This window comes from Xiphophorus maculatus, chromosome 6 (genome assembly GCF_002775205.1).
Source record: "Xiphophorus maculatus strain JP 163 A chromosome 6, X_maculatus-5.0-male, whole genome shotgun sequence".
NCBI classification, from domain to species: domain Eukaryota; kingdom Metazoa; phylum Chordata; class Actinopteri; order Cyprinodontiformes; family Poeciliidae; genus Xiphophorus; species Xiphophorus maculatus.
In genome coordinates this window covers 10,737,541-10,760,858 of record NC_036448.1, presented here as the reverse complement: position 1 = coordinate 10,760,858, position 23,318 = coordinate 10,737,541, and the positions used below count along the sequence as shown (strand labels likewise).

At 37.1% G+C, this 23,318-nt stretch overlaps 1 protein-coding gene across 1 annotated transcript in view; it reads left to right on the top strand.

Moving 5' to 3' along the window:
* LOC102237510 (calsyntenin-2-like) overlaps positions 1-23,318 on the top strand; it is a 151,692-nt gene that overhangs the window by 62,057 nt on the left and 66,317 nt on the right. The window contains exon 2 of the mRNA XM_014476010.2: positions 10,549-10,671. Within this exon, the coding sequence (XP_014331496.1) occupies positions 10,549-10,671 (123 nt within the window). The remainder of the gene's footprint in view (positions 1-10,548; positions 10,672-23,318) is intronic.

Here is a 23,318-nt window from a genome sequence, read left to right as displayed (position 1 = left end):
AACATATTCGTTCTTTACTTGGCTTGTGCAAATAAATCTTCCCTTCTCTGTTCTTACGTTTTTCCTGTAGCTATTTTTTCTTTATATTTTTATTATTTATGGCCACGCCGTCTAGTCTAAATCACACTCATGCATCTGAGCATCATGTCCTTAGGCACCTCTGAATAATGTCGTGCTGAAGTTGTTTTTCCCGTAGGCTTATAGGCTGAGCAATACTATCTAGAAGTATGGGATGCCAATTATACACAGCAGCGTTTTCTCTTGCCTATGCCTGTTTTGATGTAGTCAGCAGGAAGGAAATGAAAAAAGATTTGTTTTGTGTGGTGTCCCACTGCAATTAGGGCACATCTGTGTCTCAAACACGGCCTTTAAGATTTTAAAGCTACCAGTGGACTTCTTACATAGGACTGTGCAGAAACCCAAATTAAATCAACCTTTCTAAAAACTAATTGTCTTCACAACTGGGGGTTTTAAGTCTTTTAGTTTGTGGAGATCAGAGTTTATGGACCCTTTAATGTGTTGGAGGGGGAGCACAATAAATTACTACAATCTGCAAATCGTATAATACAGAGAAATGGTTCTGTATGGGAGAAATTAATGTACTGGGAATAAACCAATGGTCAACTCTGACTTAGATCTGCCTAAAGGGAATTTAAATGAAGCGTTCAAATGTGCTTATTTTTTACACCACTAACTGGATCTTTCATTTAAGCTGTGGGGCTTTAAGTTTATACTCATAACTCTCATGGCTCTCATAAAAAGATATTCTGAGAGGTTTTGTGTGTGTGTACATGTGTGTAAACTGTTGGTTTCCTCTTGAATTGTTCCTGTGGCGCAGTGATATTTTACATTGTTATTTCTGGGTGTTAATTTTGCTTCACTTTACAGTACCTCACCAACACTAATGTGAATGTAAAAAGTATATAGGTGGAGCATTTTATGTCAGGTCAGTAGTGCATTCATCGACTGCAGGTTCGTAATGACATCTAGTGAGGAGTTCTGCCGATTGCTTTTCTAATTAGCAGACATAAAGCTACAATACTGGTTAACTGCTCTTCTCCCTTGCCTACAAAATAATAACTTCTAGTTGTTAAATATGTCATAGACTTTGGATAGTTAATGTTACCTAATGTTGAATGCTACATTATCATGATTAAGGGCTTTGTGCTCTTTGAACTTTTTCACATTTTGTATCATCACTGCCATGCATAAATGAGAAGTGGAAAGAAAATAAGACAAGCCTTTTAATTTTTTTAAACAAATAAAACAAGAAAAGTGTGAGGAGTCCTGTGATTCAGCATCCTTTACTCTGACACCCCAAAATGAAATCCAGTTTAATTTACTGCTTTTAGACATTCCCCATTTAGTAAATAGTCCATTTGTGTGCACTTCATTAAAAATACAGCTGCAGGCCTAGTAGGCTTTGTTAGAGAACATTAGTGAACAAACAACATCATTAAGGGTTATGAACACAGCAGACAGCTCAGAGATGAGGTAATATACCAAGCACTGTTCAGTCCATGATCTGAAAATGGAAAGAATATAACATACTGCCTATCTAAAGAGAACCATGTTGATACAGTCCATCACCATGGATACACCATCCCCATCATGAAACATGATGGTGCAGGAACGCCTGAGTTCAGCAGATACAGGGAAACTGGATGGAGCTAAATAGACGGCCGTACTGAGCGAGGTTCTGTTGGGGGTTTACCAGCAGGACGACAACCTAAAACAAAAAGCCAGAGCTACAGTAATTTTGAATGGCCTAGTCAAAGTCCAGATCAAAACCTGTTACATGCCCCAAAAGGCTTCTGGGGGAGATTATGTGAAAAAGTGCTGTATAAATAATTAAAATACACCACACAAAATGTGAACCATGCATCATTTTCCCTCAACTTTATTACATTGAGCTGGTTATTGTAAAGAAATCCCAGTAACATTATTGAATGTGATTGTGAAAGGACTATTGGGGAGGAGTGTGAACATCACGGTAGCTTCCAAGCTACTGTGTGATCGGTCAGTATGGGCTTCTTTATACTGTGTTAAAAATGTCAGAGACTTAGCATTCGCCGTCATTGCCAAGAGGTAATACGTGTCTGTCGTTTTTAAAGTTAAGGATTTTAAAGCTAAGCTTTTCAATTTACTGCCATTAAACTTTTGTTCCAACTGTGGAAATGATCGATGCCTGCAATATGTTTATAATTAAACATCTGCACAGTGCTGTAGTCATTTCTGTTTCTTGCTGACAGCAAACAACAACTTCTAATGAGTTTAGTAGAGAATGTTTCCAGCGTAGGAAACTTGGACTGATTGTGACCATCATATCCGCTCACACTATGCTTAAAACCGCTACACACAAAGTCCTTTTAGCTCTTAAGCTGCCATTAATTACTGTTAGAAGTATGATAAAAGAGTCGGCCATTACCACTGAAGCAATTATCACCTCCTAAGCGAAACAAAAGCCTGTGAACCATCCTCATCGCTTTAAGTGCTAAAGAACATCAAAAACACTTTTTCTATATAGATATGTAGCTTTAAAAGCAAGAAAGGGTTTTTTATTTCACGTCATTAGAGAAACCAAGAATTATTCTATAATATTTGACACGCTTTGACAATAAGGCAATACTTGTGTCAGGTTAAGATAATTAGCCTGTGAATGTTTTGTGTGGAAAAAAAAAAGTTTCAAACATTTGCGTAAAATGAAAATGCGTTCAGTCAGAAATAATTGGATACAAGTCTATACTTGTTCTGTTAATGAAGCTTGTGTTAAGGTGGCGAGGCAGGATATTCTATCTCGAGAAAGACATTGTATAGACTTAAGACAAAACCAAAACTAATTAGCATGGATGTGGAAAGTGTTTTGTTATTTATAAATCATAGCTCAAGTGCGTAATTTACAGGGCAGTCAAATGTGGTGTTGTTTTTAGTCAGCATTTAGGGCTTATTTTATCTTTAATTCACAATATAGACTGAGCTTTCCTAAGTTTCATGACGCACCAGCAATATGAGTATAACAGTATAAACTAAGGCTAATAACAAACCTTTAAATGTCTTCACATGTCATCACATTTCAGCTAGAAATTCCAATCTAGATCACAATTTTGAAGTGGAACAAAGATGATGGATGGTTTTGGGATTCTTTCACAAAAGTCTAGTAAACTGGGGTATGCATTTGCAGTGGAGCAGGTGAGTGTCAGTGAACGGCTTTCAGTTCAGATCTTTCTTTCTGGCTGCCTGTGCAAGTTTTCTTTCTGAATTACCAACAGACAACTTTGACCAACACTCCTGTCCCTGTTTTAAAAAAGAAGAAAGACAAAGTATTCCCACAGCCTGGTGTTTCCACCACTATGACGACTGTGTGTTTTGCTGTGTTGCCTGCATAGCAGAGAGAAAACTATGAACGACTCTCTTTCAGCAAAGAGTTTTCTCATCACTATTCTTTAACATCATATTTGTGAACAACTAATAATTGTTCTGCCAACATAATCTTTCACCTGAGCTCCTCCAGAGACGCAATAAGCCTATTCGCTGATTCTGATTAATGCATTCAATTTGTAGGTCAAAGATGGAGCCTGAAACCATAAAAAGTTCAAAACGTGAATGTTGTTTCATAACCTAACCTTGCCTTCAACTTCTGCACTTTCTTATTTTGTTTGTCCACTAACGTCCGCCAACATCTGAGACCTGACATACCTTATATTGAGACTAAATCACACGTGTGTTTTATTTTGCATTGTAAGCGCGAGGGGTGCTGGACAAAAATGATTTCCACACTTTGCATATTTTTATGTGCGATACATTTTGAAAATCATTTACCTTCTTACCTCTACTTCCAATGATATCCTACGGGTTTGATCCATATAAAAAATATATATATATATAGATTCTATTTTTTTTTGCTGTGGCAAAGGTTTAAGAAGCACAAAAGTGTGAATAGTTTTGCCAGGAGCTGTGTGAAAGGCCCTTCAGACAGAATCAACCTTTCATCTCTGACTGCCTTCCATTATTATCTCCCACTCTTGACCCAATATCCATCCTATCCTGGCCTCCTCTGTTGCTTTTATCACACACCCTTTCTTCTCTCTCTGCTTTCATTTGCTTCTGTCATCTTGCTGCACATTTTGAACTGTGTTCTCCTTTTCCACATTTGGCTGAGAACCAGTCTTGTACTGAGTGTGAGAGGGTTAAAGTGCAAGTGCGTGTGTGTGTGTGTGTGTGTGTGTGTGTGTGTGTGTGTGTGTGTGTGTGTGCGTGTGCACATTTACGCAGGTTTAATTACTGCTCATTCTGCCAGGGCACAGAGAGGTCACTATAGACTTACACATGCTCTGTCTGCTTCATGACTGGTCGATGGTAGGTTTTGTCATTATTCTTTTAAATGACTAAAATATTGATGCGCCCTGTTGGATAGTTTTTCTCTTCATTCTTAGTCCTGTGCTACTGATCCACTTTCTTTCTTAGCTGCTTTTATCTTTATTGGTGCACATTTTCCCACTAATCCCCCTCAGTGAGCGGTGGAGTACAAGTGTAGCACCGAAAGGTCAGTTCTAGCTTTATTTTTTGACTACCTGGTTTATGTTGATGTTGACCTTGAATCATGTTTGGATATATCCTGAATTTTTAAATTATTTTTTAAAAATATTTTTTCCAAATCACACTTATTGTTAATAAAAGACCCATCAGCTTCAAATTATACTATAAAAATGACACAACAAACAAACAAAAAAGAAAAACAACAGAATTTCTTATCTCGAATACTCTATTTAGTGCCTCCCTTGCAAAAATATTTGTAAACGTAGCGTACATTTTCTGCATTTTTCACACTATATTCAACTTACATGCCTTTTATCTGTTACCCCTAAATAAAATATAGTGCAATCAAAAAGAGGTCCTCTAATTAGAAAATAAGATGTATTTTACCCATTTATAAACCCAGCTGTTCTGTGGAAGACTCAGAGATTTATTGGAGAACAAGCGGCATCACAAAGACTGAAAAATATAGCACACAGGTCAGGGGGTAAAGCTGTGGAGACATTTAATTACAAGTGTGGTTATAAAACTATATCCTAAGCTTGGAGCTTCTGACGCTGCTCTGTTCAGTCCATCAGCAGAAAAACTGTGGCACAAATGAAAACCTTCCAAGATCAAAAAGTGACATGTCAGGCAATGAGAGAATTAATCAGAGAAGCAGCCAAGAGACCCGCGTCTGCTAGAGGAGTTGCAGACATCCACAGCTGAGGTGGGAAAATCTATTGACTGGAAAGCTATTAGTGGTGTACTTCACAAATTTTGCCCTTATGAAAGAGTGGGAAGAAGAAAACCTTTGTTGGAAGAAAACCAAAAATGGTCCTATTTGAAGAAATTGTACTGAAGATGATGTTCTGCTGAAGCGTGTCCCATAATGGACCTTTCTGGCGTACATGCATTATGCTGTGTGTGAAGGAACAAAAACAACGTACCAATATTATCATGGATACATAAGCCAGTAGACAACTCTGACCATAATAGAAGAGAGGAAGAAAGAGGCCAGTTTAAGCTTTTCAGTCCTGGAAGATTGGCTTCTGTTCAAATTACATTTTGGGCTTACATAGAGAATGTAACCTGAACCCAACACTGACACCATTTCTTTCGCAGAAACGGGGAACTTGGTCAGAAGTAATTGAAAGTTGTCGGAAAGCGTGTTAGTTTGCAAAAGATTTTGAACTTCGGCAAATGTTTCCCTCAGCAACATCAACCAAAAAAACAAGCAAACAACAAAACAAAACATAAAAACAGAATTACAGTTTATATTAAAACAAATTTATGTGTTTCGTCAAAGGGTTTCAACCTAATTTCAATCAAGAATCTATTGCAAGATTTACAAATTGATGTTCACACCTGCTCTAAATCCACTGAAAAAGTCAAAAATATCAATGTCTTCATATTAGACATTTCAAAAGACCTTTTAACTGTAGTTTCATTGAAAGGAGGTTTTCTCAAAGTAGTGACTCGGTGTCTAAATCCAAAGCCACGCTTTTCACATCTTTGTCAAATTTTTGAAAACCATGTATCATTGTCCAAAGTTGAAAGAGTCAGGACTTTTGAAAGGCACTGTACTTCCCCCCCACCCATTTTAAATCCTTTCTCTGAAAGCTGTTTGACACATTTAATTGGTTTTTGACTTCATGGAGAAGTTTTCTATTCAGGGTTTAGGCATCACCACCCATAAATCTGCACTTATTGTTGTTTGCTTTGCCACGGTGTTGGCCTAGTCGGTGAAAAGGACACTTTTCTCTCATCAAATAGACGCTTAGAAGAAACTAGGAAATACACACAGTAGCAACAGTGGTGTGGTAGGCTTGAGGACATGACCTGGACACCAGAATGAAAAGATTATTTGTTTCTGCACAAAGAGTTTTTCAAGCCTCCTCATGCTGATATTTGATCCTACACAAAGACACTAATGCTATTTACTAGAAATCACTGTCTTGTTTCCTTTTTTGTGTCTACATTAGTGTCATATCAGATTTTATCCATAGCTGTGTTCAATATGCTTTTAGACTGTTTGGTAAGTGAATTAGTCTTCTCCAATGTGCAGTCTTGTGCTCTAATGGCTGCAGATGTTTTATATAATGGCCAAAGACAGAATGTGTTTTTCAGCGGAACATGTAGTCATTTAAAAAAAAAAAAAAACGTTGCTATATTAATGGATATTATTAACCACAGCAGCATATTGGCTCAAGGCTTGGGATCATCTGCCTTGTCTGAGGCTATTTCTATCATTTTGGTCTAGACTGATGTATTTCCGTGGCTGTCTGATAACGGGTTGTGCGTATGATGCCATCGCTTCTGCATGTCTCAAAATGGCAGCTACACACAAAGTGCAGAGGAACCAGAATGTGTAAATGACTTAATGATTCAGCAGCAATTCATGGAGGGGGAAAGTAAATAAGCTAAATAAACAAAATGTAATTAGCATGAAATATTGGCCACTTGGTGTACAGGCTAGAAAGGCTCATGCATATTTAAACCCCTGGCAAATTTAGATTCAAAATATCAAGTTTGAAAAAAAAGAAAATTTGTTAGCATTTTTTTAATGACCTGTTAAAAATTTTGTATTCCTTTCTTAGTTGAAATTACAGCAATAATCTTTTAATAACTGAGCAGCTTTTTGCAACTTTCCAATAGTATTTTGGACAATCGTTCACGATGAGCTTTAAGTTTGATGTTGGAAAGCATTCTCACCATCACCCCTTATCTTAAGATTCAACCTGGACTCTGGCTTGGCCACTCAAAAAATGTTAAGATATATTTAGAAACTGCAATTTTAGAGACTGAATCCCATTGTGAACAGATAAGTAGGTATATGGTAAGACTGAGGATTATGATTGCAGGATTCAAAGAGGTGTGTAAAGCAGAAACCTTTCTAAAAATCATACTGGATAACCTTATAGAGAACTTTAAATGTTAAAATCAATGCTTGGCTGGAGAGAAAGTCCATGGAGTGATATGATGGGCTTCAGGTCACAATGCAGGCAGCAAAGCTAACAACCACTTGGACTTTATAGATGGACTTGTGGGGCAAGACAGAGAGCAGAGAGTTACAATAATCAATACAAGAGGTGACAAAAAAACCTCAATGGGAGCAGCAGAATCACTGAGTGTGAGAAACGGACAAAGGCAATGCTTGAGTAAATGAAAGTAGGCAGGCTGAATGCGGTTATTGATGTGTTTTTTCTAAAGAGAGTGCGTCAGTGAGGGTGAAACCTGGAGTCACATCTCTGAGGCAAAACTATGGGTTCAGGGAACTTCTAGAAATTACTGAGATAATCCAAAACCTTGTGTGCAGCTCTCCTAGAATGACTGAAACACATTACAGCTGCAAGTATGGGTTGTTGTTAAAGTTTTTTAATCTTTAAAGACAAGCAGTTCAATACTTTTGGTTATTTGATGTTGGTAGAGTCGGGTCCTCCATCTGCCCGTTATTTTTATTTTGTTCATTTCAAGTTAATCTATTGGATTTTCTTTAGCTTTTGCTTTTCTATATCTTAACTGCCCCGCTACGAGCTATTATGGTGTTAAAATTCATCATGATATTATAACTGTAAATCTTTACACGAAAACAAATACAGAACAAGCAGCTGTTTCTCATGAACGGGTGATTTGTTTTTACTCGTGAGTGAGCTTTGAAAACCGCATGGAAAACTGCAGCAATATTGTATTTGACTTTACATAATCTGCTCTTCTAGATTTTTTCCCTCTGTCATTCTATGCGCGTTTTCTTACATTTTTGTCTTATTCAGTTCAGTGCTATGTTGCCAAGGAGGTAAACCTTAAATGGATCACTAATGAAGTTTGTGCAACGAGAAGCATTTTGGAAATAGTTAATTTACCCAATCTGATGAATGCTTTCCCCAGAAGCAGCACTTTTATTAGACTCCCCTTAATGAGCCACAACTCTGCTGTGTCATCCTCCAACCAATTTGTTTGTAATAAATGTAGGACCTTGAACTGAAAATGAAACAGTGAGTAAAATGGCACTTTCCGTGGGATGCACGTAAATAACCGAAGACATCTTTAAGTGTACAGAAAATACCGTGGTGTGTTTTCTGAGTAGCTGGCAGAGGCATAAATAGCTTTTTCAATACATACACATTTTCATGTATTTTATGGTTGTTACCTTACTTTAACATTATCTTGGTTTTGAAGAGTAGCTTTTAGAAGATTGTTTCTCTTCATTTCACCTCCGCCTTTTCATGGAAGTTACTAACACTGAAATGTAAATTGAAGAAGGCTGGAAGGATGAGGTAGATGCCGTAGCAGCAATACAGAATAAAAGTGATGCACTTCGAAATGCACCACTGAATCCTCCATTACATGTACAATATTACAGGTGTAGCCTAGAGATATCTTCATTTCACTTGAAGACGGACCACTCTCCTCTTTCCACTCTGCAGCTGAGACGACCCATGCTGGGTACTGCAGTGCTTCTCATCTACCACGTGTGCATAATGGCTTGTATAATGTCTTGGTGTTGTTTTTCCTTTCACTTCATATTAACCACTTTGGAGTCTCTCTGAGTGTAGCAGGATTCAGAGAAGGAGGTGTCTCAGTTAAATCTAGCAAATGTGAATTGCAATTCTTTAATATTGTTTTTGCCATCAAAGCCTAATTCCTTTAATAATGTATTTGTTTTTAATCATTCAATTCCAATTAAATTCAAGAATACTCTATTGATCCCAAAGGGAAATTAAATAATCACGATGAGCCCACCACTCTGCCTGAGATTTAGGATCCTAGTCATTGAAATCCATGTCAGGCGTGTGCAGAAGTACTGTGAAAGTCTGTCCAATTGGCCAAGTATTATATTTTAGTTTACCAAATATTGAAACTACACTTTTCATATTTTTATTCATAAAAAATGTCTAATTTTCCTCCTACCCAACATTTATGCAATACTTTGCGCTTGTTTATCTCATAGCATCTCTGTATAAATCTATTAAGCTCGTGGTTAAAACATGACAAATGTGCTAAAACAAACAAGGTTTGAGTAATTCAACATCTAAACATAAGACCTGTGAAATCTTAACGTTGTTTGTTTGCAGTTATTCCGGTTTTCATTTCATTATTGTGACCCTGTCCTTTGAGTGCGTTGATAGCTTCTGGAGAAAATGGGACAGTAGGACAAAACCACCAAAGTTTTACGCAGACGGATAAAAAGCTATACGAGAAGGCTTTAGGAACGGTTTGGTACATTTTAAATCACTGCCAGCTGGACATGTCATCTGCTCATTGGCATGGGACAAAGCGATCCTCTTCAATGGATTAGAAGGTCAGGGTGTCAGGCCAGTTCCCCGCGGAGTGTGACTCTTGGACACCAGAGATGCAGTCTGTGTGTACATGTGGGCTCACCAAAGCACACAATATCCACATACTGTATGTTCATGTGGCTTGAGCATAAGTTCCTGTTTGTTAGTTCCTGCTGTGTGGAAGTTTAATTTAGAGCACATTACATTACACTAGATTCAATAAGCACATGTTTTCATCCAAAGGGACTTCACAAGTACTGGAGGGATGGGAGAGTTTAATATCTAGCCCATGAACATGCAGATTTAGGAATGCGGGGAATCAGATTACCTCCTGAGCTGCAGTGGCAATATTCACTTTGTGTGTGATGGTGGTCTCTGTTAATGTGCGGTTTATCCACCCTACAAAACAAGGGTGGTGTTTGAGTTCACCATTCTGTATAAATGTACAAAGAAAAGGGCCAACAAAAAAATAGTACGAATTTACCGTGTAAAAAGTGCTGATGGTGGAGGAAGATGTGCAAAGGTCATAACACAAATCTAAAAACAGAAATGTGTTTGTTCAAGGTGTCGCACTATGTTTGTGGTAAACCTCTCACCAAAATAAATATCAGTGAAAAAACTAAAACTAACTGGGCTTAAAAGCTTTCTTTTTTAGATGAACACTATCTATAAAAATGTTTTGCTTACCTATATTATTATTTACATCGGTCGATAAAATTAACTCTGTTTTATCTCATTCTTTCTTCTTCTTTCACAGTCAACAAGCACAAGCCTTGGATAGAGACCTCTTACCATGGAGTGATTACAGAGAACATGGAGACGGTGCTGCTGGACCCTCCACTGGTCGCGCTGGACAAGGATGCTCCGGTTCCTTATGCTGGTAGGGAACCTAAATCCCAAATGGCAAACACTCAGTCAGATGTGTACGGTTTATCCAAATGGCAATCATTTTTGTCACATTTTCACACAATTTATTGATGCAGAAAGCAGGGTGCTCTCACACGTTTCCTCACTAACACACTCAGGACCTCGACAAAGATGCCACAGCTCTGTGCTCAGGCAACTATAGCAACTTCACACCACTGGGCAAAAGCAGATGATCCAGCAGTTCTCTGTGCCCACTGTTTGTCATGGAGCGTGAATTTCATTTATCACTTGCAGAAGTGTAAAACAAATGCTGTATTTTTTTTTATTTTATTTTTTTTCAAAAAGGGAGACTTTTTTCTCACCATGTAACAGGCAACTGTTCAAAGAATCAAAAAAATATATTCAAGGCTGTATTTAAGTATTTTTAACTACAAACCCAGGGAAAGAGAGTGCACCCTTTTCACTTCTAAGCCCAAATACATTTTTATTCTGCAAGAAGATTCTGGGTTCAAATCCCAACCTGATTCTTCCTGTGTGGAGTTTGCATGTTTTACTCTTACACACGAAGATTCTCTACAAAGGTTTAGTGTTATGTGTCATCTTTTACAAAAGCTGTTTTTTTTTTCACAGCTTCAGCATGTAACATTGATGTAATGTTTGTCCGATAAATATTTTTATAGCTTTATTTTGCTATGTTGATTGTCATTGCAATGCAGTTGTCGACAATGTTAATATCACACAGGATGATTTGGAATGCAATATTTGTTGCCTTTCCTGCTTTAATACATTCACCCTGTTGGAGTCTGGCTGCAGTAGATGGCCACATCTGACAGATACTGCCCAAGGTGCTGAAGGTCACAGAAACAGCTGAAAGCATTGAAATGACAGATAAAAAGAAAGAGAAAATGAGGAACTCAATGTATTTATCACAGCTAATATCACATTTAACAATGTTATCCCAGTTGCTGGATTTTCATTTTGTTCAACCCTATGTTGTAGTTCACTTTAGGATTCATTATCCAAAGAACTGATGAGGAAGAAAAGCGAAAACAAGCTAAAAGAGGGATTCACTTTGATGTTTGTATTTGAGAAAGATAAATTATTTAAGGTTCTTCAAATTGCTTTTCTTTCTAATCAAATATGCCGCAGAAACACGTCTACAGTTTATATTAAAGTAAGAGTTCCTACTTGTACACAAACTTTTCTGATTAAATGTTATTCCTCTGTCTGCTGAGCATGATGTGGCATTTGGAGGTCAATTAAATGCACAGCATACGCCATATCATCGGACAAGTACGTTTTTAATTTCTTGGATGGCTACTTTTTACTTTTGAGTAAAAATATTTTGAAGTAATGCTACTCTTACTTGAGTATAAGTTTTGGGATAGAGGAGAAAACACATTTATTTAAACAAGCCTTTGGGAATTAGATTACAAGCAAAAGGTTTTTGGTAGGTAATGTCTAATCTCGGTAAAATGGATCCAAGTGCTGAGAAGTATTGAAATCTGATAAGCCAACTATTTTCATTCTTTTCCTTCTTTCTTTCTGTTGTGAAAGGTCTATAAATTATCAGAAGAAATATTGAAAAGTGTGAAACGAGCACCCTAGTATTTCTATACTATATTTCTGTACTGTGTAACCTAGATGTCTTACAGCATAATCGATTATGCTTTTTAGTCTGTAATATATTTTTAAAAGCAGATATCGCAACCCATTTTTGTTAAACATAAGCGGAAACACTGAAAACCCTCTTCAGAGCTGTTGCTCCTTTCCGCTCAGACAGGCTTACAGTGATTTGCAGCACATTGTTTTACCTGGTAAACAAATCTGTGATGCACTGAATGTTTAATGACACCACAACAACCAGGCTGACACAAGGGAAAATTTATTTTAGATGCTTTTCTCAGTGATTAACATGTGGTTTGTTTGCTTGAGAAGGTCAACGTTGGTGAGAAATCACCCGGGAGAAAAAAAAAAACAGAAGCGTCTGACTGGTGATATTTCTCTCCTTGAATGTTTTTTATTGCTTGTGGTCTAATGAATGAAACCAGCACAATAGCTTCCAAGGAGACAGAAAAAAATGGCCGTAAAAGAGCAGCTCCATTCAAATTTATCTTCTTTGGCTTACCCTGTATTTTGTACAAATACCTCCATCCACTCCCCACCTCAACCCCACTCAATCTAACTATTCTGTCACATTTTTATCTGGATCTCTACCCTCATTTGTGGCTTTTTTCTCCCCCAGTCCTGGCACCACATTCCCTCTTCCTGATTCCTATAGTCCTTTTTCCTCTTCTCTATCTCAACATATTGCTCCCAGCGAGCCCATATTCAGCCAGTCACTTAGATTATAGACACTCTCATCAATCCTGGTTTTGTTTTATGGCAGAAAGGAGTGGGCTACCCTTCTGGCTCCACATTAATTGCAAAGTGAGAACACAGATGAGAATTGTTAAGCATTTCCTGCAGCTTTTATACAACGCCGTAAAAGATATTTGACATCTTCCAGGTTTCTTCTGTTCTTGAATTTTTGGCTCACCGACATGTTTCAAATAATCATCATTTAAAAAAAAGGAACATATTCCACAAGAATAACCTGAGTACACATCAAAATGTAATTACTTCATTTATTAGGAGAAAATTGCAGTGTGAAAAACCAAAAACACAACAAAAAATAAATTGCTTCCACGCTAAATGAATGAATTAACTTTAATTAACTTAATAACCACATTTTTGCAAAGATATTAATTGAAGGCTCAAACTCCAACTCTTAAAACTACCACTATGCACTGTGAATTGGCACAATACAAGTAAACTGAATGAATTTTTGTTTTTGCTGCTTGATGTCTTTGTTGTTTAAATTATGAGAGATGAATCGAGGATGTGCACTGAACCTGCAGCTTTACACTCTTCTTCCCAAGTAAGTAAGAAAGAGTAACAAATGTAATTAATTTACATGGCTATTCAATTTACATGAATAATATTCTTAAACAAATTTTTGTCAGAGTAATGGTTATGGTGGATTGATTACCTAATGACCAAAATTATGTATCTAGTTTTGACTGTCTAGCTGTATTTATCAAAAAGATGTGCAGTGTGTCCCGTTGTTCAAGACAACTTCACATTTACATTTTTTTCACTGTTACTATATCTTTTCTTCTGCTCAAAAATGGTTTAAATGGATATAGAAAAGCAAATTAAAATGAACTTTCTGGTGCTTTCTGGTAAATCCTGTCTTTAGTCAGTGACTGAACTTTCAAACACAGTCGAAATGGACGGGGTTTCAGTCAGTGGGCCTTTTTCTGATGACTAAATTATTTTAATTTGTGAATAAGAGCAGGTGTTTTGGAAATTCAGGCAACGCTGCAGCTTTGTGGTGCTTTTTTTTTTTTTTAATTTTATGTTAACTAAGTGCATGGTTGATGTGGCTACACGACTGAATTTGTTCTACCGTACATAAAATATATTAAAATTTAATTCATGTTATGAAACAAAACAGAGAAAATTCAGAAAAGGAAAATACTTTTTACAGTTTTTTATTTTTTGTTTTGTTTTCTTTTTCCTGTAAAGTCCTTTTTTTTTTTTTTTTCTAAAGGCCTTCTTACCAAACATTTTTATGCATATCCTCTTTACTTTCTATTGCCTTCGGCTGCATCTGTCCCTCCTCTGCCACAGAACATTTCACTTTGATGTAAACAACCAACACTGTGCCTACCAACAGAAGCACAAAGGTGTGTGGGTCGAGGAGCGCTGCGTGTACCGATAGTCTTCTCAATCAAAAGTAGCGTGAGCAATGGTGGCTTAGGGCTTCAGGGGGCTACAAGGCAAACCGACAGTTTCATTTACTTGTTCTTTATCTGAAGGCCACAGTCAACAGCCACAAATACTTTCCATTTATCATACTACCAGAAAAATGTCCTATGGTACATTGTTTCCTCTGGATGCACAGAGGGTGGAAGAACAAAAGTATTCTGAGAAGAAAGGGAGAATGGATAGCTGTGGGGAACCGGGGAGACAAAGGGCTGTTGAATGTAAGTGGAGGACGTTATAACCAGCTTCTTGGAGACAACTCTTAATATTCTTGCAGGGTGTTTGTGCGAGTAGCATGTAATTTTCATGATTGCACAAACATAGTTATGATTCTGAATCGGTTTTCGACCCCTGTGCTTCCTCCCCCGTGTACTTGAGATAAAGATCAACACCTTCCCTCACCAATCGAGATTCGGCCAACATGAACTACTAGACATTAAGCGAATAACGGGTCATTTACCCATAAACTTCTTTCACGCACCGCCCCTCGAATCGAATCTAGTAATTCCTTTAATTTGCATCAGCATCATTTGTGAAAGTGCTTGCATAATGAGAGGGTTGAAGGTTTTCCACCTTCATCCCTCCACCTAGTGGATCTCTAGGAACACAGCTAGAGATCCACTGCTGTGGTTTTTCCTGGCTGATTTGATTTTCTGGTTTTTGGACTATTACTGACAAGAGAAACAAATGTTGAAGATTCTCTGAAAAAAACAGAAGCTTCAAAGCAAACATAAAATTTCAAGATTGATCCCATGCATTCATTTAAATTTATGCCCTCAACCTTTTTCTGCTTTATTAATCCCAAAACATGCAACTGTATTTAGTTCTGATGCATTTAAAGAACTGAAGAACTGGGAATCTGCATTGCAAATTAGCTAAGGCTATAAATGTTATAGTGCTTGATATTATGAATACTAAGCACTTGTCCCCCATTCACAAATACCATAAACAAACAAAATAAACACTATTAACAAAACATCCATGGCTAATTGCCAGAGAGTCTGAAAACAAATTATTTAATCTTATATTTTTAATTAGATTTTATCCATCTTCTGTTTTCAGTTTAATGTTAGAAAGCTCTATGTCAAATTTGTAATATGATCAGAAAAAAAAGATTGCCAAATGCTTTGGAATGTAGCACTGGTGAAAGGCTTTTAAAATCTGCGTTTAACTAGTTTAGGGTTGAAGAAAAATTGTGGAAATCGGTAATTAGAGTGCATGTAGAGGTACATTTCTGATCCACTCTTTGAAGGATTTTGTATATTTAGAAGAACAGACACCCTCGGATCATAACAAACAGGTGTATTTGCACTGTGTGATGGTCATTCAGTCGTGAAACATAAATCTGTTAAATCCAGTTAGTTAGTTGGAAACTCCAAGCTTCCTATGACTGTAAAAGTTGTGTAGCGTGTCCTCAGTTTTAGAAATGACTTAATAACCATTTTCAGACTAACAGAGCTGTTTTGTGATGCTTCTTCAGATCATTCAGCTTTCATCTTGTCAAAGTTCTGTCTAGTTAATCCTCAATTAATCCTCAATTAATCCTCGGTCTTGCTAATGAAGTCGAGTCCAAAAAGTGGTCGATAAAAATTACTTTTTTACCACACTGTACACAGGAACATTACTCACGTAACACTACTACGGGAGTTCAGTCATGTAGATTTATGCAGAAGTAATGACAAAATTACAGCCATACAAGTAACGAAAAATTATGAGACTTAGTCACTATCTGAAAAGATGAACACAATGGTGAAATAAGCAAGCAAAATTAACGTAAAAGGGAAATTAACTGCACGACTGCATAACAGAACAAATTCACCTCTGATCACAGAAACACTTTTGGCTCATCTACAAAGTCATTTATAGCCGGTCTCCCACTGCCAAATCCCACTGTACCGGCTACACTGCACCGAGGTGAAAATAGCTGAGAAGCTAATTACACTATAGGACCCAACAAAGCAGAAACTGTGACACATTTCAAAGAGAATGGGGCAAAAAAGGAAGTGGAATAGAGAGGAAGAAATGTTTGGGAAAAAAGGCTGGCGATGTGAGAGGAGGAGATGAAAGAGTGAGACAAAGGTAGAACAGATAATGGGGATGTGCAGTGTGTACGTGTGCAACAAGGAGACGGAGAGAAGTACGGAGGAAGATGATGTGATGGATCATCAAAGGATAAGAGAGGATATTGAAGCGAAAGTCTGATCAAACCAGGCTGGTGTCTGTTTCTCTGCCCTGAGGAGAGGAGGAACATTTCACTGTGCCTGGCTGCCACGTCCCCCCCTGCTCTCCTCTCCGTCCTCTTTGCCTTTCTAACGTGCTTAAATTTCTGCAGTGGGACCGCCGTAGTTTGCAGGTTATGGATTGGCATGTTGCAGCGTAAAACGAATGCAATCATAGATACAATATGCTCGTTTGGGAGCTGATCTCCATCTTTGTGAACAAGGTTTCTGTTTTGGTTGTGCAAAAAAAAAAAAAGAGCAGCATTTGAACATCAGATCTGAATATCTTTCACTCACTGGAAAGAATCAGGCACTTCTGGGATTCCTGGTAAAAGTGTGATGAGGGCATAAGCTGTTTATTATTCCAGATCATTTTCAAAGAAAACACACAGCAGTGATAGAAGTATGAATCAAATTCATGCAGAGCAAATAGTTACGACACAGTATCACATCGTTATGATGTTTGTGGGCTATTGTTTGTGAAGTAAAAATTTGTTGATCCAGAGCCAGGAACACATTATCCTGAGCCAATGAGATGAGCAGTCAAAGGACCAGCAGGGCATCACCAGGGGAAACCCATAATCTCTAAAGATATCTAATCTAAAGGTATTACAGGTAATAATTTTTAGACTAAACATAAGTCAAAGACAATCGAATGTTTTTTTTTTTGGTTTCATATGGCTATTAAACAAATTGGTTAATTACCAAATACCTTGTAATGCAGTGACTGCAAATTAGAAAGGATAATTTAAATGAGTTTTGATCTTAGATTTAATCCCCACCATCTATCAAGGATGTTAAAGTGACAAACAAAATATCTGGATTTCAGAAATGTTCAACATTGCTTTTTTTTGTCATCTGTTTTTGTTGTCATCTTTAGATTTTGAATTAGAGAACAATAACTTTGATTAAAAAGATAAAAGTTCAGTTTCAAAGTTTTTCCTGTATTGGATAATAATACAGTAGTAGAAAAGAACAAATAAAAAAAGAACACTTTCTCTTTGAACTATTTCCATCATGCTTTTATTCTTATTTTGAGATTGAAAATCCTTGAAGAGGAGCCAGATCAAAGAACTGTCTCTAAATGCACACTGGGTCGTGGATTGCTAAACAGGTAGGGTCAGTGGTGCCATCTGCTAATTAGCATTACTTGTAAGACAACAATGAAAGTAAAATGTTGTGTGAGATGAATGAATAAGCGAGTCCACAGCCATATAATAATGGGATGCTAGATATTGTGCATACAGCCAATTAAAAACAAGAAACAAGTTATTTAATAATACATTAATATGGTGCCATGTCAGAGAAGTTTTCCAAAGCCAATCAATGCAGGTCCATTCCTTATGTAATTTCAAATCACAAGTTTACAGCTTTGCATGGTAATTAGTTTTTACTGAATAAGGAAAGGCAAAAAATAAATACATTTATTTTGATCCGTTTGAAATGAAAATCTTTGTCAGAAATAAAGCCAAACTTTCACATCTTGTCAGACTAGCTCTTTGCTACTGATGAGCGGTTCTGTGTGTGATTCCTCTGATGCAGCTAGTGAAATGTTTACTCTTTATTGTGCCTTATGTTACTTCTGCTGCCTTGTTTTCAGCTGGCTGATTAAAGCCTCCACCTTAAACATCAGCAATTGTTGGGCCTCCTGTGAAAATGACAACAGTCCTACCAACACATTTCACTCTACAAGAACGCCTGTATCATGACGTCACAACAGCTAATAAAATGTTTTTTCAGACGATTTTTAAGATATGACCTAACTATGGAAAGCTCACAATTCTGAAAGTAATTTGAGAAATTGTTATAAATACATGTGAGTATTTATTGGGGTGAATTATGCTTTCTTAGAACTCAGTAGCCTTTTGAAATGCTTTTTCTACGTAGAATATTAGAGTGTTGGTTGGTAACCTTGAGCCTGACTTACATCCTGCCACTGGTATATGTTATCTAGTGTTTTTGAACCATTTTCTCAGAAAACAGTGAGAAGAATGTTTTGGAAAGGCTAGATTCTGTTTTGACCTTGGTTTTGAAATGTGTCGGTAAAAAGCATTTTCTGAAGGTATAATTTGGTGGGGCTTCACCACCTGAAGGAAAATAAAAGGTTATTTATGATGTGAGTGGTCTAATGTTTCCTCACATTGTATCCTGGACCAAGGCTAAGCTTGTTTAATATATGGCTGTTAAGAGAAATGGTTGTTTTTTTCACTACACTTTTAGTGTTTTTTACAGTTTTTTAGTTTGTTTCCTAATCTTCCTGCAGGTGTAGGTTGGATTTCACACAGAGCTGTTTTTCAGGCTTGGACAGTTTTAAAGAATGTATTTAAGTGATTTAAATGAATGTTGTGTGTATTATTTTAGACAATTATTTTCCATCCTTTCATTTTTAAATCACATTTTGCTTTTAATCAACGGCTGCATCTAGTCTCTCCATTGCTGACTGTTGCACTATTCAGTGTTATCTAATCTTATCTTTGTCTAATTAATACTCAAATAGCTACATATGCAGACTTGAATTAGTTTTTAAATGAAAACCACTGGCAAACATTAAAACCTGATTCTTTTATTTAGCAGGAGTCACCTTTCCTCTAGGTAATTGGGTCCGTCTTGATTCTAGGACTAATTACACATCCAGTAATGCGTGGCTGAAGCTCTGTTGTCGGTGTATTGTCTGATCACTCTCAGCATCAAACAACCTCTTAGCCTGTCATTGATTTTATGAAAGACCCAATCCGTTCTGTTATTAGCCTACTACCCTATTTTTTGAAATTGCATTGGCTCGTTCTCTCTTTTATTGACACCATGGGTTTTTCAATTTCTTTTATTTTTATTTGTGTGTGTTTTTCTTAAACTAACAATAAGCTAAGGTTGTGGGTATTTTGTGCACACAAGTACAGAGCACCTCATGCAGGTTTGCTGTGTCTATATTTTAAACATTTAAAATGCATGTAAAACTTGTGCTAAATAAAACTGACAATGCTAGCTAAAAACAAATAGCCATTCCTCGTTGCTTTCTAAGCATTATAAGCATTATTGTTTTTGGTGGATGGACACAGTGGGTTGCTGGTTATTTTTTTGAAATAACAGATGCAAGAATCTGCTTCTCAAGGACAGGCAGTGACCCTGGTCCTGATATAGCTAAATTGACCTAAAGTAATGTGCGGTGAGGAGCTCCTCTAACAAATCCAGATCATCTCATTATTCTCCTTTTTCTCCCGTTTTGTCTATGTGACAGAGGTTTCAGAGCCTCAACGTGCTGACAGGTCAATTAGACGTCAATTTACATATATTCCTCAGTCCATTTGCCTTATCCATTTGAGCATGAAAAATGATTATGAGCCTTTTTGACCTGTGTACCATATCAATGTTGCTCAGACGACTTTATCCTTAATTATCTGTGACCCATTCACCCTTAAAACTTCCAACTTTCCTCCCCATGTCTTTATCATTGTAATAAAGTTAGACTCCTATTTTTATTGGCTCTCATTTCCATTCCAGACTCTATTCACCATAAAGCCAACCCCAACAAAGCTTTATAGAGTAGTTACTCCTCCCAAAAAGCTAATGGAGCCCTTTTAACATAAGAATTGGCCATGATATCACACCAGGGATATCACACCACATTGGCCATGATTTCTTCCAAGTCAATGCAAAAACCTGAAATGCATCGTTCATTAATATTTCTTTATAAAATATGTTTTTGATGGTGTTGTGATTTGTATTTGTTGGTCTCAAATTTAAGCTGCAGTTGCACAATTTACTGAAATTTTAGAGTATATAGTAAAGATACCACAAGTTATTGATCTGCCTGAAACAATATTATTTTCATGAATGCTTGCCAACTCTAACTCTTTTGCAGTGAGCTAACGGTTTCAAATGTCTCCTATATTATGATTCAGACCAAGCTAAAGTCCCGCTAAGTAAAATGAAGCCTTATGGCTATGGTTTGATGTTTTCATCTATTAATTTATTCTGAAGAATGATGTCTGATCATTGGTGTGTGTTCTAAAGCTTAAACCTAACTGAGTTAGGTAATAGATTAATAATATGAGGCACACAAAATGGTCCACCTTTTAATTACTTAGAATTAGAGTTTTGGAGTGACCTTGTCTGGATGTAAATCTGTTTTGCTTTATTCTAAATCTTAAACAGGCTCACCAAGTCTAAAAACTCATGAATGTGGCAAATCGCCACAATTCATTGGTAACAGGAAGTGCTTAAAGCATGCTTATGCCTCTCTTCAAACTCAATATTTTGAGTCCTAAGAAGCCCAGATAATGATGTTTTGGATGTGGATGCTTTTGTCAGGTTTATGTTCCAACATTTGGCTTAGATTTAGGCACATAAATACCACATTTCTGCTTGGAATTTTGAAGACATGTCATAGAATAAAAAAGCAATGTTCATTTTACTCAAACTTTACTTTTCATATACCTATGAAAGTAAAGTAAGAGAAACTGATCATCTTAAGTGGTCTCTTAATTTTATTCATACCAATAAAACAATCGAACCAGATATCATTTTTTCTCTCTCGTAATTTGGTATTTAGTTTTCACCAAGGGGTTCGATCATCTCTGAAGTGGCTCAACATGATCTGACAGCTGTGCGAGTGAAATAAGATGTTTCTACATCTTCCCCTGCCACTGTGCTCTCTTTCTGCTCAACGGACAAAAAGAGGGAGTGTTCAGTTTTTGCAGAAGTGCCAGAACATTTGAAGGGCAATTTCAGTCGAGTGACAGAGTAATGGATGAAGGCAGCCAGAGCCATCAGTCAAGTGCCGAACAGTACCAAGTCAAAGTTCTAACAAACACCCAATCTTCAGTCTCTGTACTCGCTGCAAACTCAATTTCCCTGCCTGGCTGTGGAGTGTAACAGGGCATTTCTTAGAATTGTTATTTTTCCCGTTGACCACATGAACGAGTGATAAAGACGTCAATATTTAAGTACTTTAAAAGGGGCTTTTAGTGCTTCACTATAACCACAAATTAGTTTCAGTTGACTGCATGTTAACCTCTGCTGGTATTTTTGGTCTGTTTTGAAAGTCGGCCGGTCTCATCCTTAAGGTTGTACACCTTGAGCTCTAAAAAGGTCACAGCTGCTGATCTAATTCAAATTTTCTACAAGGTAATTAGTATTCTTTCTGAGTTTTTTTGTTGTTTTTTTTTTACCCAGTGTTACATCCCTGAGTACCTCTTTGTCTCTATTCTCTGCTAATTGTGACAGTGAGAATGATGCTGATATAAAAGAGGGGGTGCTGGTGAGAGTAAGTAAGTAGATCTCTCATCATCCGGTTTCTACCTCCCAGGGCACAAATAATTGAAGACGCTGCAACGCCAGTCCTTTCCTGCCCTTCTAAGACCTTTTGCTGACCTTTTTCTGTCATCACAAAGTGCTGCTGTCCCTGTGTGATGATAATTAAGTCAACTCACACTCCACATGTATTGGGTATATCAGACAACAAAATTTCAACACAATGAGAATTAGTTGTCATGGTAGTAAGTTGTTGAATTAGCTGGAATAACCTTAAAGACAATGTTTAAATAGGGATTTGGCAAGATTATGAGCTAAGATGCAGTCTGTTACTTTATTTGTTATTGTGGTAAATGACCTATATATTGTTAGCTGAAACAATTGGCTGACAGGAAGTGGTTTGCTTCATCTATTCGCAATAAATGTTTTCTATTGACGTATTGAAGAGATTGTACATTAATTAGCATGTCAAAAAATGTACGAAACAAAAATCTAACAATGCCACATTTTAACTCAGACTGGCTTTGTATGCAAACATTTTCCTATTCCCAAAACCTCAATTTGTTTTTACATAATCACTGATTTCATGCTGAACTGACTCGAGATCATTTTCTATGTTCAAATAGACACATTTGTTATGACAATGCTGGATTTTGAAGGAAGAAACACACAATCAGCTCAACCAGAGAGATAATATGCTCAGTAAGACCCACGATTTCCACATTATCAAAAACAGAAAAAAAAACTGAATCCACTTTAAAATGTGGAATGTTGTAGAATTTCTTAATCTGTGGATGGGACATAATTATGCATTTTTGGTCCTTTACAGTGTTATGCAACTTAAAAAACCATCAAAGACTTTGATGGTCACTGCAGCTCCCCGTCTACCTGCTTGATGCGACCCACTCAGCCAACTCTCATTTCTACTTCAAACAAACAGCAGTGTGGGAGTGACTGAAGCATGATGCTAAACCTCTAGCTGTTTAAAGGAAAAATCTGCTTTTTTAAGGCAGAAGAACAGCCCATTCTGTAAGATGTTTATTTCACAGAACTAACTAGAACATGGAGGCGCTGTACCGGTCTGTCATGACGAAGAGAGAGCCGAGCCAAAAGACGAAGCTCTTGATTTACCGATCGATCTACGTTCTTACTCTCATCTATAATCATAAACTCTGGGTGGTGATCTAAATAAGAAAAAAATAAGTTTCCTTTGCAGGGTGTCGGGGTTCATGGTTTTTGAGTGTGACTCAAACTGTGACTGTCTGGGACACCTTGCAACCCGAATCCCAAGGAACTTGGAATGGTGTTTAAAACACATCTTGCCTTTGTTGGTAATTCAATTAAATATTGGTTGAAATGGATTTGCAAATCATCATATTCT